Source organism: Pteropus medius, unplaced genomic scaffold (assembly GCF_902729225.1).
Source record: "Pteropus medius unplaced genomic scaffold, Ma_sr-lr_union100, whole genome shotgun sequence".
Classification (NCBI taxonomy): domain Eukaryota; kingdom Metazoa; phylum Chordata; class Mammalia; order Chiroptera; family Pteropodidae; genus Pteropus; species Pteropus medius.
Window position 1 is genome coordinate 18709648 of NW_024354875.1, and position 19272 is coordinate 18728919.

The 19272-nt window shown below is 32.6% G+C and overlaps 1 protein-coding gene across 2 annotated transcripts in view; it reads left to right on the forward strand.

Annotated features, from left to right (window-relative positions):
* GALNT13 (polypeptide N-acetylgalactosaminyltransferase 13) overlaps positions 1 to 19272 on the forward strand; it is a 451827-nt gene that overhangs the window by 44741 nt on the left and 387814 nt on the right. For both annotated transcript variants that reach the window (XM_039855967.1, XM_039855968.1), the window contains exon 3: positions 13624 to 13869. In XM_039855967.1, the coding sequence (XP_039711901.1) occupies positions 13728 to 13869 (142 nt within the window). In that variant the 5' untranslated portion in view covers positions 13624 to 13727. The remainder of the gene's footprint in view (positions 1 to 13623; positions 13870 to 19272) is intronic.

Genomic DNA, 19272 nt, shown 5'->3' on the forward strand with positions numbered 1-19272 from the left:
AAAAAACCACATGCATCAGTAAATAGGTTTCATCGATTCAGATTGCTAGCTTTGTACATATCTTTGCCAGAAATGTGTAGCAAAAAAAGAAAAATAAAACATTGATTGCTGTTCTTTTGGGATGGAGCTGAGTGGATGTAGGAATCTGAAAATTTTTATACTGATTATGTTTTCTTGTGGGAGAGGAATCATATCAGCATTTTCTTTCTCAGTTTGAACACTGCTTTATTCCACTGAAATTAATAGATAAGAGATTTTCGAATGGAACACACCTACTGATTTGTTCTGATGTCAATCAGTGGTTAGAATGTATTTACTATGCTTATAAAAATCAAAAGAAAATTTTATAACCATTCAGCCACATAAATAGTGGAGCTTTTTCTTTGACTAAACAGATGTTATTGATCTTGAAGCTTTATACTTTTGTTGTTTTAGCTGTAAAACTATAAAAACTTTGGGAAAAAATTTATGAGCTGTTTGCTTTTGGAATTTGAAACTTAACTCAAAAATAAACTGTCTGTTAATAACTTATGGTTTCTCACTGCTATAATATAAACTATAAAGACTCATTTTTAGAAAGCAAATCTAAGAATTGAGGTACAGTTGAGTCGGGTGGTAGTAGCTTCGCTCCTGCCCCACATCATATTCCATATAGCTGATTTCTGGTGAATACTACTGAAAGAAGGGTTATTTCCAGAAGTTGATTTAATTGGCAATGACTGGCACAAAGTGACAAATAGACATACAACTTTTGATGACTCAGAGACATAAAATAATTTAATTATTGCATGAACATGATAACTAAGGTCATTCAAAATACAATTGGCAGATTAGACATTTAAAAACAGGTAATAAGATAGATGATATTAGTTGTATACTACATCTGTTTTTTTGTTTGTGTCTGAGTAAAAACAAATACTAGGGTGTTTGCTTTTAACAGAGAGGTTTTCTTGATTATGGTAACTTGATTTTTGAATTTAAAAAAGTCATTATCTCAATAATGATTTTTTTTTAAATTATAACATACTATTTATAAGAGACCATGTGTTTCTGTAGCAACAATCATTGTAGTTGTCAGATACTTCAATTAGCATGTTATTTTAACCTAAAATATATCAGAGGGAAGAATATTTGGGGGTCCAAGTTTCTTCTATATACTAATGTGTCCTTCTGTATACTAAAATGTCCTTATATGAATGGAGTATAAAATTCATTTGTGTTATGTCTTTTCTAAAAATTTGTTTGGATTTCATGAAATACAGGTCGCAACAGTGAGAATGATAAGAAGTGAGTAGTCTTCCCTAATTTCAGTGATAACTTTTTTGTTTTGTTTTGTTTTTAAATCAATTCTTATTTATTTATTTTACCATTCTTATTTTTATTTTATTTTTATTTTCAATTAAGTTTATTGAGGTGACATTGTTTAATAAAAGTACATAGGTTTCCAGTGTACAATTCCATGGCATGGACAACAATTCAGTGGTTACTAGAGAGAAGCGGGAGTGGGAAGGTAAAAAAGGGGTAAGGGAGTCAAATATATGGTGACAGAAGGAGATTTGACTTTGGCTGGTGAACACTCAATGATCACTTTTAAATACTGGGCCTGATTGTTTTAAGAGGATATTTCTTTGGAAGAAAGGCCAAATGAAACCAACAAAAGGCTGTTCCTGAATCTTGGGTGAGACTCCAGGTTCAGAAAGTTAGCTATTTTTTTGAAAGGAATGTGGAGTTTTAATAAAATTTGACACATGGGGAAACATCTTTCCAAAGCCACATAGCTGCTGTAATACCAGAGACTAGTAAAAGAGAGAAATTTGGAAACGGAATACTTAAATCAGGCTTTATTTTAATAGGTTATGCCCTCCTTTTTTTTTTTTTTTCTTACTCTGTTTTGTGAATACCTTTTCATAGGCTTAGGGTCTGTTACTCTCTATTTGCTATATTACAATGTATCTGTGTGTGTGTTCGTGTAGTCACATATGCATATACACAGATATCACATAACTCAGAATTTTATTCTTTATTTCTATTATTGGTGGTTTTCTTATTTACTTTAAAGCATATATTTTCCCATCACTCAGATAACATACACAATTTCTAAATAATTTGGAAATTAACAAAAATAGTAAGAGAAATGCAAAGAAAAAATCCCATTTCCACCTTTTTTTCAGTACTTTTATATGAGTATGGTAAAAAAGATAGTTTTGAGCATAGTGCATAAACAAGTCAGTGTCTTGATTTTCAAATTTTGTATTATCATATAACCTTTTCTCATGTTAAAAAATTTCATGTTTCTAATAGCTGCATAATATACTGTCAATTAGCTATGTATCTATTTTGAACTCTTTTAATAAATGATGCTGCCATAACATTGCATGCATAAATACTTTTCTCTAATATAGGGTTTTTGAGAGCATTTTCCAGCAGAGAAATTACTAGCTTAAAATATACTATTATTTTTAAGAAAGTAGGTTCAAAATTATATTTATTTTTAATAGACCACGTTTCTTTTAAAAAAATTTTTTTACTAATTTACACTTCTATCTGCAAAATAAAAAATGACCCATTTTACCCCACCTTTGCTAAAATATAATTTTGTCAAGAATGGCATTTAATTTTAATTTACAGGTCTTTAATTAGCACAATCCTTAATTAAAATAATTAGTAGTTTTCTCAGATAATAGAGAAAATGTTGCATTGATTCAAGTTGCCTTTTCATATGCTTGTACATATAATGGTAATCTCTGCTCAACTTTTAAATCTTATAAAGCGGCATTATATCTTTCCTTTTCTCATGTATTTTGGCAAATTTCCTTTATAATATTTCTGTTTTCTATTACTGTATTATATAGTTCATTAGATTTGTTTATATTGATTAACAAGTTGCAGTTTTTAGCAATTTCATATGACAAGGTTGCTTTGCTAATAAGAATATGATTTTTATTTCTTTAGGGATGTAATAATTTTACTTAACTGTTAATTGGGGGCTAATTATTCAATATTCTGATTTTTAATTCTTTATTTACTTCTTCCCTCTAATTGCCTTTTAAGGCACTTAATTTATAATTAATAACTTCACCTTGAAAGTTGCAAGGAAAAAATAAAGCTGCAAATCAAACTAAGTAAGTGTATAAGCTGGCTTTTTATTTATTTTTAATTTTGGGGGGAATGGAGGAACTTGAATATTTCACCTGTTAATGTTTTCAGATTAGTTTTAAGAAAGGTGTATATTTCTCTCATGTATCAAATATGGTAAAAAAGAAATCACTAAATTAAAATATTCAATCCTGCAAATAAAATTTGATTTATAATAAAATTTCAGAAAGGAGCTCTAACTCAAGTAACTTCTGGAGTTTTCTGTGCCCAAATTCCTTCTGTATCCTCTCCTTTATCCTGCTGGGGTCCTTTTGTGCCCTAGAGTTACAGACTTTCATTTTACAACCTTTCACTTTCTCTTTGTTTCCCACTAATTGACAGCTGGAGCAGAGTGACTCTGACATAATTTTACAAGATAATTTAACATCATTCTTTATTATCTTCTACAAATAAATGTCCCTGTTTTGGAAAGCAAATCTAGACAAGAAATAGCCATGTTACCCTACACATTTCTAAGAAGGAACACTTGTAATTCATTCCTTACATCTTTTGTCATAAAGAATTCAGAAGCCTTAAGGCCAGCTAGGAAGCTGAGGTTAAGATTTTTTAATGGTTTGATGTCTCAGTGGAAACATTTATTTTCTTTTAAATATGTGATTTATGGCAGAAGATGGCCAGCTTGCTGGTAGATGTCTATTGGGAATTGTCTAAATGCTCTACTGTTGTCTTAAATCTCTAGGTTTTATATCCAGTTGAACATTTTGGATTTCTATTTTCCCCTCTTGGCGACTATTAATGAACAAGCTTAAACCACTAGTACACTGTGTTATTACATGAATACTGAGCAGTCATTAAATACCTACAGCAAATGAATGATGAACAATTTTTCGGTTGTATATAGAAAAAAATTTGGTATATTTTTGAGGGTCATATATTGCATTTTACAAGCATTCTTTATGAAGACAATTTCATTATGTCTTAATGATAATTTTTTTGCTTGTAAAGTCTCCTTAACATATGTTTTAGGCTTTGACATTTATAGCATCTTCAGTGAATGGATATCCCTATACCCGAGCGTGACTAAAAAGACCATTGTGTAACAAACTGCCTGATAAATGGTATCTGCCTTATACATTTTCTCTAAGAAGCTTCACTCTTTCAATTTCTCTATGCCCACTAATTGTTCGTTGCTGTGTTCTCTCATTAATAATTATATATAATAACTATGTGTTAATAAGAATTTCTCATCTTGTTTATATTGATTAACAAGTTATAGTCTATAGCAATTTCATATGACAAGGTTGCTTTGCTAATAAGAATCACTCCTAATGTTTCCTCCTTTTTTTTAGCTTTACTCCAGTGCTATTGTCTGTCTCCTCTACTAGACCCTAAGCCAGAAAAGGACTGTGTCCATTTATGGGTTTTGTCTTTAGTGCCTAGCACAGTGTTGGCATCTATATAGATACCCAACTGAATCTGTAGGATAAATGAAAGGAATATTTACTTTTTATAATTAAGGAGGTAGTTTTATTCTGAAAGTAATACATGCTTGTATTAAAAATTTAAACCTACAGAAGACTATAAGTCAATTCTACTTTTCAGAGATTATCAAGTTTAGGTGACAAATGAAACAGTCAGATTGCCAGATGCAGAAGCCGTGTCACTCAAGCAGGCCATGTGATTATTTGGCTACGATCTGATGCAGTTCTAGGTAACCAAGAGAACATGAGTTGACTCTGCTCCTTCCTTCACCTCATGGTATACAATCTGTTTCCTCCCCAGATGTCAGTATTATTACTCTCCCTCTATAGTCATGAAATGTGGTATGTCCTGGCTCAATAAATATAACAACCTCTTTTTTTCCTACCATCTTTCTTTGATCCAGATCTTTCAAATGAAAAGATTAGATGGGAATGAGATAAGGACATTTTTTTGAAATTTAAAGACAGTTCCTATGTTGACCCACATTGTAGGTGGATTCAGTTAGCAGTGTACATAACCAAGAGTTTATTATCTTCGTGGTCTAGGATTATGTCAAGTCAACAAGAGAATTCAGTTACCTGAGTCAGAATTAAGTTTGAATATTCTAGGCCCCCTTTTGACTGAGCTGCCACCTGGAGGTATATCAACCAGGCTGTCTTGGGCTTACTGTTAGGGGAAAGAAAAATGTGCTATGTCCAGGAATGGACAGGGTGGAATCCTATATTTTAAAAATAGTTTTATATAATTTTCCAGTCATTTCATCCTGATCATTACTCTTTAGATGGCCAAGAAATGATGAACCTTTTGTAGGAAAGGCTAAATTCAGTTAGCTAACTGCCTTGTTCGGGTGGTAGACTAGGAGGTGATTTGAAGTTTGGGAAGGTATATTTTTTAGTCAGTTTTTAAGGAGGTCACTCCAAAATTCAATTAAAAATTTGAATGGTATGGAGTGTGGAAAAATCTGTCTAAAATCTCGACTGTCATTCCATTGTTTTGTGGCCTTTGTGACAAAAGACACACCATTGTCAGACTGTAAATGGTCCGAAATCAGAAAATACAATTCAGTTTAGTTTCATGGGCCACAGTGGTGTGACTGATGTGGATGGTTGGACTAGAACAGCAACATTGTAACTTGAGACCATGTAGGATGGTGAGTTGGGTGCATGCACAAAACAGAGTCATACTCAAACAGAGCCGTAGGTGGGAGCTCTACTCCTACCATCCCTCCTCAACTTCTGAACCATGCTCATACAGGTAATATGACCTTAAGTCTGCTCTAGTGGAAGGATACCTCAATCTCACCCTTAATAAATTTTTTATCTTAAAGCAGTGGTGCTCAGGTGTGAGGGGACCAGTGGTGTCAGAGAGATGAAGGGACAGAGCAACTCTGTGCCAGTGACAAGTTTTGCATTTATTAATTTTAGAGCAGTTGTTTACCCACAGCTCAACCAAATGAATGTTTAATATTTTCAGTTTTCATCATTATTATTGCCAGTGTTTGTTTAATTTCCCTACATTTCTAACATACCTTTTATTTCTCAGTCTTTTTTGCAGAGTTCATTCAACAAATGTTTATCAAGCACAAATTTTGTGCCAGAAAAAGTTTTTTGATATCTTAAAGATAGCATGGTGAATAATAGACATAATTCCATGAGGGAAGTAGATAATAAATAAATTAACATGTACTAGTGATATGTACTCTGAATAAACTACATAAGTATATGGCATAGATGATGGAAGGACATTATTTCAGATAAGTTGGTCCAGAAGAGTACTCACAGGGGATATTTGAGCAGACACCTGGATAAAGGGTGAGGAGTAATATAATGTTCCCATTATATTACTTGGGAACAGTATTCGAGAGGGAATTTCAAGCGTGAAGAATCTGGAATACATTGAAGAAAGGAGAGAGAGTTAAAAGATAAAGTCTTAACGGCAGTCAAGGTCCAGATTTGGGTAGGTGTTGTAGGCCAAGATAAGAATTCGGAATTTATTTTAAATGTGACAAAACTACTGGTCAATAATGAGCAGAACAGATTTAAATTTAAATGATTAAATTTAAATTTTTACAGGGTCAACCTGCCTTCTGTGGGGAGAATAGATTATTATGGGAGTGCATTTAAGAAGATAAGGACTAACATATCATTGAGTGATCCCACTTCTAGTTATATACTCAAGAGAAATGAAAACATATGTCCATGCAAAAGTTTGTACATGAATATTCATAGCTACATTGTTCATGATTGCAAAATAGTGGAAATAACCCACTTGTAGTTCAACTAATAAATGGATAAATAAAATATGGTATATCTGTACAATGAAATATTATTTGACATGAGGAAATAAAGTACTGGTATATACTAAAACATGAATAAATCGTGAAAACGTTATGCTAAGTGAAGAAGACAGTCACAAAGGACCATGTATTGTATGATTTCACTTATATGAAATGTTCAACATGGGAAAATCAATAGAGACAGGAATTAGATTAGTGGTTACCCAGTGCTAGGGGCAACAAGAGGATTGGGAGGTTATAGAATAGGGGAACTGTTTTCTTTTGAGGTAATAAAAGTGGTCTAAAATTGATTGTGATGGATGTACAACTTTGTAACTGACTATACTACAAGCCACTTTAAATGGACGAATTGTATGTTATGTGAATTACATCTCAATAAAACTGTATTTTTTTTAAAATAAGGGAGTATATCAAGGTGTTTGGTGATGCTGGCTTGGTCTGGTGTGGTAGCAGTGGAATTGGTGAGAGTGGGTCAAATCTGAAGGCAGAGGCAACGGAATTTCCTGCAAGATCAAACAAAGAATGTGAAAGAAAAGAGCTGCCAGAAACTAGTACAAGGCTTTATGGCCAAGCTATGTCAAATGCTGCTTTAGAGTTATGTAAGATAATGCTTAAAAACTACCCATTGGATTTGCCCATGGCCATATTTTACAAGATTTCCATATAGCATTAGTGGCTGAAGTCTGTTGAATTTAAGAAGGAATTGGAGGACAGGGCTATGGGATGTTTAGATAGTGGTTATACATAGGTTTTTTTTTTTTTTTTTTCAGAAGTTTTGTTTTAAAGATGAGTAGAGAACTGGAGGGATAGCTGAAGAGGTATGTGTGATCAAATTCATTTTTTAAAGATGATTATTTATATAGCATATTTGTATTGATAGCAATGACTTACTAGAAAAGAAAAAACGATGCAGAAGAAACAAGTGCATCAGTGAAATCCATGAATATGTGAGAGCAGAGGGCATTGCACTCCTAAAAGGTCAAGCTGTGTGTTGTAACACTTGGACTTGCAGATTTAGGGGTAACAGTAGCAGCTACAACTAAGCTGATGCATTCAACATGGCAGTATACAAAATTCCCGTTTCATTGTTTATAATCTCTGCTAAATGTGGAAGGTGAAACATTTCTGGAGGCAAAAAATGACAAAACTTAAGTTGTCTTCCTTGGGGCACATCATGAGAGGTCAGGGTCCTTTGGAAAAGACAATGATGCTGGGAAAAATAGAAGGCAGCAGGAAAAGAAGAAGACTAAATATGAAATGTATTGAAAACATAAAAGAAGCCATAAGCACGAGTTTACAGGAGCTGAGCAGCACTGTTGAGGACAGGACATTGTGGACATCACTCATTCATACAGTCACCAAGAGTCAGAGCCAACTCAATGGTACATAACACACACATGTAAGAATGTGGTGAGCTGAGAGGAAAAAGCAAGCAGAGGGCAGTATGAGGAAGTCAAACGAGATGCAAAATTTTCTGAGGGATGGAAATGATTTGACTAGCAACAGATTGCTGTGGAGCATTGAAAGTCTACAAGTAGAATTCATAGGTTTAAAATGAGAATAGGGAGTATATTTGGGGGCTTTTTTTCCAGCCATGTTCATCTGTTTGCATATAGGAGTGGAGTAGGGGAAAACTGGATCTAACCAGCATCACAGACTGGGCGACTTTAAAAACAGAAATTTATTTTCTTGCAGATTTAAAAAGTCCAAAATCAATGTGTCAGCAGAATTGCTTTAATTCTGATGTCTCTGTCTGTAGCGTATAAATGGCCACCTTACACAGTCTTTCCTTTATGTGTGTGTGTGTGCTCGTGCATGCCTTCTAGTCACCTCTTCTTAAAGAACACAAGTCATGTGGGATTAAGGGCCACCCATAGGACCTCATTTTACCTTAATTGCCTCTTTAAGGGCCCTATCTTCAGAAACAGTTGCATTCTAAAATATCTGGGGTTGGGACTTCACATAAAGACTTTTTTTTTTTTTTGGAGAAGGGCACAATTCAGCCCATAACAACCAGTGCTGGAGTTTTAAAACAAAAATATTTTGGAGTGAGAATGAGCATATTATGAGATGTGAAATTCTGTTCTCATATAGCTTACTATTTAAGAAAGAGGGCAAATGTTAAACAATAAAAAACTAATTACCTTTTTAATATATTGGGGGGTAATAGGTATAAAGAAGAAAAATAAAGTGAGTTAAGGAAATATAGAGTATACTGTATTATGTGGGAAAGCTCTCCATGATTTGACATTTGAGCAGGAAAGAAGTACTACCTGGAGGAAATAAAAGTAGGGAGCCATGACCATATCAGTGAGCAGGGAAAACAGCAGATGCATACACCCTGAAGCAAAGTGATGATTTGTCTATGTAAGAAACAGCCAGGAGACCCAAGTCACTGCCATGGAGAACAAGGGTAAATGACAACAGAAAGGTATTATGTACAAATTCTTTTAAATGCTGTTGACTTATGATTTCTTTATTTAATCAAAAGTCAATGAATCATATGATAGGTACATGAACATTTTATTTTTACCTTTAGAAAATGAGGTATGATTTATACAGAATGCAATTACACAGATCTTAAGTAGACAGTTCAATGAGTTTTGACAGTTGTATATCCCGTGTAACTCATACCCCATCAGAAACTACATCTATTAAATATACTTGTGATTGTTAGATATAAAATATATTTGTAATGCTCACAAATATTAATATTAATGTTTAATATTAAATATATTTGTGATTTAATATTAAAACATATTTGTAAATCTTAAATATGTTTGTGATGCTCATCTTGTCTCCTGATTCCCTGAATAAATACATACTGAACATACACACTGCTTCTAGAAAGATTGGTAGGGAGACTCCTCATTCTTTTTTCTCATTCTTTCAATTATGTTCATGATGATGACAATATTACTGTTACTACTAGTAGTAGCTACTGTATAGTGAGCCCCTCATATATCAGATACTGTTATAAGAGCTTTACATGAGTATTAATTTACTCAATACTCATCATAGCCTTATGAAGTAGCAACTATTGTTCACATTTTGTGAGTAGGAAAAAGGAGGCATGGATCATTTAAGTAAGTTGAATTAAGTCATACAATTAGTGGATGTTGGAATCCATATTCAAATTATGGCATTTTAACTCTGAAATATATATTTCTAGATTCTAAGCTAGGTTGCTTCCTAAAAGTCAAATCTTATGTTATGAATACTTAAATTTTCCTTAGTTTAAATGCAAGTAAGGTTATATATATATATAAATTTTGCTTCTACACCATTTTTCCACATAAGGCGTTTATTTAACATTATTTTTTCTTCCTATCTTCTTAGTGTATCTTTCATTGTGATGTGGTTTTTACAGTGGTATCTATGGTTTAGGCTGTGGATATATTCTAGTTCACTTTCATTTTAGATCTTCCTTCATACAAAGATCTGTCTTCCTGAAAATAACACCTGTAGCTGATTCAGGGTATTTTTTCCATGCCTACTCACTAGATTTATCAGTCCTTAAACCAAATTTTGCAAAATTGTCCAGTGACCAGTTCACAGAAGCCCCTGCATAGCTATTTAAAACATTTAAAGTCTGTTGGGTGCCCGGAACTTCTGGGAGCACTACCAGCAGTCTTACACTAGCTTCCAGGATCTTTTGGCAGCCTCACACAGCCTCATAAAATAGATTGAATAAATTTGCAACTAGTATGCAGTTTTCTACAAAAGAAAATATATGACTACAGATAAAAATGAGTCGAATAGCAACTAAACTAGACCCCCTGGGTAAGGGATAATCTCCTAATTAAAAACAAAAAAAGTCTTCCTATTTTAATAACATAGTTACTAAACCTCTAAACTTTATCTAGATTTTATTTTTTATATTTGAAATCCATTTTGATAAAGATAGAAAAAATGGTGTATATTTTCAAACAAAAATTTTGTAATATCTCTTAGAATATCTGGCTGATACCCCATTATTTACTGGGCAGGAAGAAAAGGAAAGGAGTCTGATTAGCAAGATGGTACTTACTAGTTTTCTAACTGTTGAAGTTTCCCTATCTAGAGAAATATTTTTAAAGAAGGAGATGACTGTGCTCAAAAAATTTGCAACAATTAGAAAAGGGGTTGTATTTTTGGATCGAAGAGCCTGTAGTTTATGCAAAGTTGATCATGTTCCACATGGGCTTGGCAAGCCAGGAATATTGCAGAAGTTGGACTTGGTTTGAGAAACAGAACTGTGTTTGCAAATAAATAGGGGTTTACTGGAATAAAAACATAATACAGATGCTGATTCTCTTAAATAAACCTGGGCCACCAACTGTGCTTATGTTGGTTGGTGTTACTGTGTATATTGTACCATCCTTCTGCTCAACCAGTTTTATTCTTACAGGAAGAGTATTGGAACACAATATATGAGATTACTATTTAACAAATGCCAGTAGATAAGACTCTTGTAAATGATAACATGTAGAATATTTTTAAGTTAAGAGATAAAATTAAAATCTTAAAATGTATAAGAAAAGACTATTTCATAAATAAACAAAAATTTAAACAGGAACTTAGTTTTTTCCTATAAAATATTAAAGTTAGACTCAGTGCTAATGTCTTGATATATAGATCTAGCAGGCTATGAAATTAAAATAATTGGAATGGCAATAAGATGTGATTTTCCCTTTTTGTTATAACCAAAGCTGAAATTGAATTTTCAATAACCTCAACTGTTAAGCTCTTAGGAAATGACTTATCTTAGCCATTTTAATATTTAACATTAAATGATTTTAATTTTTCTATTATAATCATATTCATTATATTTTATTTTTAAAATGTCCTCTTTCTTTATCCTGTTTAAGCCTCACAATATTTTGTGAGATGGATAGAGTAGAAAATATGTTATAAGAAAATGAAGCACAGAGAGGCAAAATGCCTACCTAAAGTCATCTTTTACTTTTATGACATAGCCAGGGATTGTGGTGTTTATGCCTTTATTATCAATCTTTACATTAAAATATTTTATCTAATATATAGATCCTTTATTATAGGATCTTTTATTTTTAAGTATTCCTTCTAAATCCAGAAATTGCTATTTGATAACCATCAGTCTTATATGTACTTTTCCATGGGACTTCTTGTCTATAATAAACTGAAGGGACCGAGTCCATCTTAGGATCAAAGAAGGACAGAAAATTTGATAGCTTTCACATCTCGTACAGTGTAGTAAAGCATATATAAAACAACAGGAAATATATATAGAGGAATTTTTCTCTTGTTATCAGGGTTAGAGGCTGGGTTCCAACGTTTAGCTATATTTTTTATGGAACAGTGAAGTCAAAATGAAATAGATAAGTAGCAGAGTATTTTTTTTTCAAGAAAAATAAGAAGCAAACAAATCCCAAATATCATGCATTCCTCAAATTTGCATAGTTTGCTTCTTTTTTAAAATGCCAAATAAATGTAAATTCTATGTAACTATAGAAAAACTTTGTTAAAATAATTTTTAAACTGTCACTTAATGTAAATTTTGAATTCATTATCAGTCTAGATGGATTGTAACAGGGAACAGCATTTATGTTGCTTTATGATGCAAAGTCAGCTGCCCTTAATTCAAAGAGCTTCTGCCTCAGCAAATTGTACTTTGATGTTTTTATTTTGAGGCAAATGTTTCTGAAATACTCTGAGTATCTTTGTATTTAATAGCTGCTCTTCCCAAATATCATCAAAACTATGTTACTTATTCACATCAATAAATTTATACCTTATTTGATATTATTTTAAGTGTAGCATATGATATGAGAATATTTTTGGTTTGATATATTTACTGTAGAGACAGAAACAAATTGACCAGGTTCTTATTGTTTTATGTAGTATAAATAAGACAAATATGTATGTGGTATTAATCCTACACTTACTTCGATTTTGTTATTAATTTTGCACATGTCTTTGGTATGCCTTTTAGAATTCTTACTCTGGTTATTCTAAGTCACTTTACACTAATGTGTTATTTCTCCTCTGATAATATTTTTTGAATGTATTCCGTCTTTTCTAAAATAAAGATCTGTTGTGGATACTTTCTGTGCAGACCAGATGGGGTTTTATGGCTTAATAACTGATGACTTATTTCATATAATTGCTCTTTTTCAGAATCTCAGAATTTTTTCTTTTATAGCTTAATATTGATAACTTCGTGTTCTGCAAGATGGTTTACCAGCATTATCGAACTTAGTCCGCATAGATCTTTAGGTTTGGTATCGTTATTTTCATTTCACAGATGAACAAACTGAGGCTTAGAAAGGCTTCCAAAAAGACGAAGTGAATAGACCCAGGCCTGTCTGTGTATAAAGGCCAGTTCTTAGCCACTACAATATATTGTACCCCAGAATGATTTCTATTTCAGCACTTTTGGCTCCTGGAAGTACTGAAACAGCATAGGTTCAGAACCATACTATCTGACAACCTGTAGTCTGCAGAATATTGTGATAGGAATTTAAGGAGAAGACAGTACAACTTAAAGAAATCAAATAATTGTCAAGGGCCTAGCAGAGTAGTGGCAGGTCTAGAATTAGCTGTGTGAATTTTATCCACCTGACTTGCCTGCAACTTTAATTTATTTGGACATCTAATTCTGCCTTTGAAAGTCCAGTGCTGATGTATATGGGAACATTAAATAAGTCATATATTTCATGTTATATCTCTTTTATGCAAGACAAATATTATGGTAATGAAATTTTTCTTTTCTTTTTTTTAAAATACAGTGGGATGCATTCTGCCTTTATTCTGGACTTCAGCTCTGTGGCTTGGATTTATCACAGTAGCATCTGTCTTCGATCTATGTGTTAACTAGAAATCAAGGAAAGACATGAGGAGGTTTGTTTACTGCAAGGTGGTTCTAGCCACTTCACTGATGTGGGTTCTGGTTGATGTCTTCTTACTCCTCTACTTCAGTGAATGTAACAAATGTGATGACAAGAAGGAGAGATCCCTGCTACCTGCTCTCAGGGGTAAGTGCTTATGAAGTAAATGTTACTTTTAAAGAGATGAGAATGACAGTGACTCATTACAAAACATGAAACTTCAAAATACGGGTTGCTTAAACTTATTGAGTTAGAAGAGCGTTTTGGCAGAACTATTTATCTACATTTAACCATGGGAAAGCTACTCTACTTTTCTTGGCCTCAGTGTCTTGTTAGGAGAAATGAGAAGAATGAGTTCATCTCTAAGTTACTTTCCAATTCTAAAATTCCTACGTTCTGTGACTGTATGGAAAGAACAATTTAGAGAACATCCTAACTGGAAAGAATTTTAAACGTAGGCTTCCAGAAGCAAAAGCCCTTAGGGACCAAGCATGTAACATAAAGAGGAAAACCTATTAAAGTGAGATGGTAGATACTATAGCAAAATGCAACTGCATGTGGCACTCCTAAAGACTTCCAAAAACAATAAAACAAATGAACAAACACCATTTTTGTAATCAAAGTACATGTTGGTGGCCAGATTCAACTGTGGGCTGTCAGATTGTTGCCCTATGCTAAGAGCAAAAGATAATTTTGAGTATATTATAAAGTCACTTTAACTCAATATTTACCTCTTTAGGGACCAGTTTCAATAGCTAAATAAGAGTGAATTCTAAAACATCAGAGTGCTATGTATAAATGGGGATTTATTAAATGAAGTCATAGATTCATTTCCTATATTATTCCAAATATTTTTCTCTATGCTTTTTTGTTGACTTCTAAATCTATACATATGTTTTTAAGTATTCTTAGTAAATGAGTGCATCTAAAGTATTTATGGGTTCTTGAAATTAATTTTATTCTCATTGAATTAAACTTTATTTTTTTCTTGAAATCTAGTGTACATTAATTGTCTGTTTAACAAAAGCTTCCTTCATAAATATGACAAAAGGTAAACTCTGAGGTCCAGTTGAAATATTTGTACCTTTGGGAAAAATGAATCTAAATTACCGACTTGAAATTTGCATTTATTTAAGGAATGTAATCTGCTTTTCATGTTACAGATATTTTTGAGATTATTTATTAATCAAAATATGCTACTGAATAGAATTTCATTGATATCGTCTGGTTTTATGAGATTTAGAGAAATACAGAAGAGCATTTCCAAAAATTAATTTTTGTTAAAAGACCATTTTGGACATCTTGAGTTTGCTGTAGATTACAATCATACTCTAACTCAATTGGAGAAATTCTGATTATCTTCTTCTTTTCAAAATGAGCCTAACTTTTCCACTGTGGTTTTTGACTAGTACAAAGAATTGGGAAAAAGTACCTTGGAAGTAACTGAGCCTAGACCCATTTAGGTAGTTTATGTGCATTTTTTTACACCTTTATACTAGAACTATTCAAATAAAAGAACATTATGGATCCATTAGTTCTTGATAAATGAACATGGGGATTGATTGATTTGCTGATCTTTGGTTAAAATCCTAGAGTTAATCAGTCGTCTCTGTTTCTTTGTTAGAATCAGTTGAGCTGCTGCTTGGCTGAAAGTGTAAATGTGTTTTGATGGATCACATAAGTTTGAAATGACCACTTTGTCATTTGTTGAATGGAGACATCTAGATTGGTCACAAAAAGTGTTGTAATCTGATTCAGCAAAATTATGACAGCTTTTTTCAAGTACCAAACAAGTACAGTTTTGCTGATTTAAGTTCTTACCGCTCAGTCTTAAATCTCAAAATGTGAAATTCAATGATGCAAGAAAAAAAAAATTTGTCCTTGTACTTAAATTGTTAATTAAACTATATTCTCTTTATTTTAAGACGTGTTTAGTGTTGTATATTAATGTTTATCTTGGTATCGTAAAATAGATTTAGGGTTGAATTTCATTTTCTATTTTTAATTATTATTTCAGAATATTACTTCATTCAGGAATTGTGCCATGTACTTAAAATATTTTATATACAGGCAAATGATGTTGTGCAAAGTTCACTTGATTGAAATTTTCATGCTCAAAATTTACTAAAAACAGGCCTTTTGACTTAAAAAAAAATGTATCTTTATGGACATATGTGTCTCCATTATTAAAACAAAGGGTTTGGATTAGGTAGTTTCTAAGAATCCTATTTCTAAATTTTAAACAATTTCTAAGTATCCAATGTTACCACATATTTTGAATTAATTTTTAAGAAATATTCATTAATTTAGTCATCAAATCATCAATTATTTAAGTGCCTATCAAGTCAACATGTTGTACACCTTAATGATACACAATGTTATGCATCGATTATATCTCAATTAAAAAAACCATAGCCCTGTAATGTGCAAAGGAAAAACAAGTCCAAAGCATAAGCATAAGGACATCTGAGTCACAGGTGCTATGACAATGTTACCACAAAATTAAAAACCTTTGTCGAACAACCCGGTTCTTACCTCCTCCCCACTGAACTATCTGTATAACTTTGTCAAAGTCCTTAACAAAATCCTAGTTTCCTTACTTAAAATGACAACCTTAGTGGCAATAAATCCTGCTTCACAAGGTTGCCTTGAGAATTAAATGAGATGATGTGCATAAACTCTCAGTGGAGTATTGGCTCACGATAATCCTTTACCAATATCTGGTAAATGTTGAGAATTTACCTGAAAGGTCCAAATGAGGCTCTCCCAAGCTTTGCTGTCCGCAAGGGGTAGCCGTTATTCAGGATAAGACTCCAGAGGAGGAAGTAACTCTTTAAAAGAAATGTTAAGTTCCTATGATGTGGTAAGACATGGGGATGTAAGGAAACTGATATTCCTACTGTTATGAAGCTTACAGTCAATAGCAAAGTAAACATTTTTCTTTCTTTCTTTTTTTTTTTTTTTGTCTCTCTCTCTGTAAAAATGTAATTTAGAAATGATTACAAGCACAGTGGGTATATAATGGGTATTAGGATGAGGAAGAGGGAAGTGGATGTTATGAGTAGAGGCAAGTGTATCCAGGGCATTAAATAAAATTTCACAGAGGCTGTGGCATTTAAGCTGAGGTCTAAAACATTAAAGTAGGAAATTGTTAAAGAAGAAAATACTAAATTTTTTATGAAATGATAAAGATTACAGAAAACCCAGGAGACTTCTGACGGAGAAAAATATTGAGGTCTTATATAATTAGAGTAATTAAGATTATGATATTAGAACAAAGGGACAAAAAAGGACAGACAAATTGCCCAGTGGAGCAGAATTGAGACCTAGAAGTAGACACACACATGTTTGGAGCATTCAGTGTATGACAGAGGAAGCACTACATATCAATGGGAGAAAGAAGGGCTATTTTATAAATAGACCTGAAAATAAAATGATAATTCATGTGAAAAACACATGAAATTGCATTTCTATTTCATGTCATAAACCAAGATAAACTTTAGATGTATTAATGTCAAAAATAAAACTAAAACTTAGCAGAAAATATTAGGCATCTATAATACCTTGAATTAAGAAAAAATTCTAAAATACACACAAAAAACATTGACCATTAAAAAATTGACAATTTCACTATATTAAAATTGAGTAAGTTAGTTTATTCAAATATAGCGTAAAGTAAAAATAGTTACAAATTGTAGATATTTGTAAAACATGCAACTGTTTATTGTCAAATATATACAAACAACTCCTATTGTTAATAAGAAAAGCCTAAATAGTTCAATAGGCAAAAATGAGCAACAGACATGAGTAGATGCTTCTTAGAAAAGAGAATACATATAGCAAAAAAACTTATGAAGAAATATCTAACATCAATTTTGATCAGGGAAATGCAGACCAAGGCTTCAATTACGTATTTATATCCATTCAGTTACCAAAAATTAAAAAGGCCGATAATACCAATTGTTAGAGATGATACATCCCCACATTTTTATAACTTCAGAGAGCAGTTTGGCATTATCTCTGAAACCTGAAAATTTGTGTATGACCTAACACTCATAGTCATATACTTAAGAAATTTTCCATATACACAAATATTTTAAAGAATTACTGCTTATAAAAATAAAAAATAGGGCCATCAGAGGAAAAGTTGATGAATGGTGGTATATCAATATAAAGGATTAGTATATAGTAGTCAAAATTAAAGTACAACGACCTGCACCAATATGAATGATTATTGATGATATAATAATAAGTATAAAAGTGATGTCTCTCAAAGATGACATACAGCTTGTTACAGTTCGAACAGCTAAAAGCAACTAAAATTTACAAATATACCTTTTAGTAATATATAGAGATGCAACAAGACTTCATATAAAGCAAGCAAAGCTAATTATAAATGTGAGATTTAGGACATTGATTGTCATATATTTGGGGGAGATAAGGGCATGGGATGGGGGTGAACATTTTGACTGAATGTGAGGTATTTCTAGGGTCCTATATTTGTTTTTGATTCTGGGTTTGATATGTCTGTTACATAATAGTGATAACTAAGTGAATGAATAATAGCTACTGAATGGATTTAAAAATTGGAAATCTACTGAATGGGTTTAAAAGATAGAGCAGACATGACTGCGTTAGTTTTATGGATTCAGTTCAGGGAGGCTGGGAAGGCAGCTGTGGCATCACTCCATGAATTCGGTGAAGGAATTGATGCCTGCTTAGAACAGATTAGTGGCAGTGAGGTATGAAAGAAGTGGGTGAAAGAAAGAGGTATTTGAGATATGGGAGTAAGAGAGCTGGATGCTTTACTGTCTCTGACAGGTGTAGGAGATAGAAGTGTCAAGGACAAGTCTCAGGTTTCTTACAGGGCATTATTTGACTCAATTTCATGAAAGAGGAGAGAATGTAAGAGGAGATAATTTGCAGACATTGAGTTTATTTTAGACATATTGAATTTGAGACACCTGTTAGGGAACTGAATGGAATTGTTCAGTAGGAAGATGGCTATATTATTAAACTCTAAGTATCAGACTTAATAAACATCACTTGTATGGTATTTTTTTTTCCCCCCTAAAATGGATTATATTCTCTTTTTTGTTAAATGGAATATATGGAATATAACTGAATCTGTTAATGAGTCAGCATCATCATTTTATACATCAATTACTGAATGATGCTATAAAAAAGATTATTTTATGACTTTTTAGGAGCACGTAGACTTTTTCCAATATTAGATACAGATCCATGACTCCCCTTTTTTTCCTGTTTTCTTAGGATTGCTTTTTGGTAACATAAGTACATTAGAGGATCACTTTAACTCTTTTATGCCACTTTGGTGCCACCTAGAACTAAAATGCACTGGAGGACATTTTTGACTCCTGTTATGGAATAGTAAGTGGAGCTACTCCCAAAGTGGAAGAATTGGAATAGATATTTTAGAGAAGAGGTATTTAAAAAGACCAGTGTGCTGCAGTGCACTTGTAAACAGTACAGAAATTTGAAGTTGTGTAGCAAATTTGCATGAGTACTGTGCAATATCAGATCCTACTC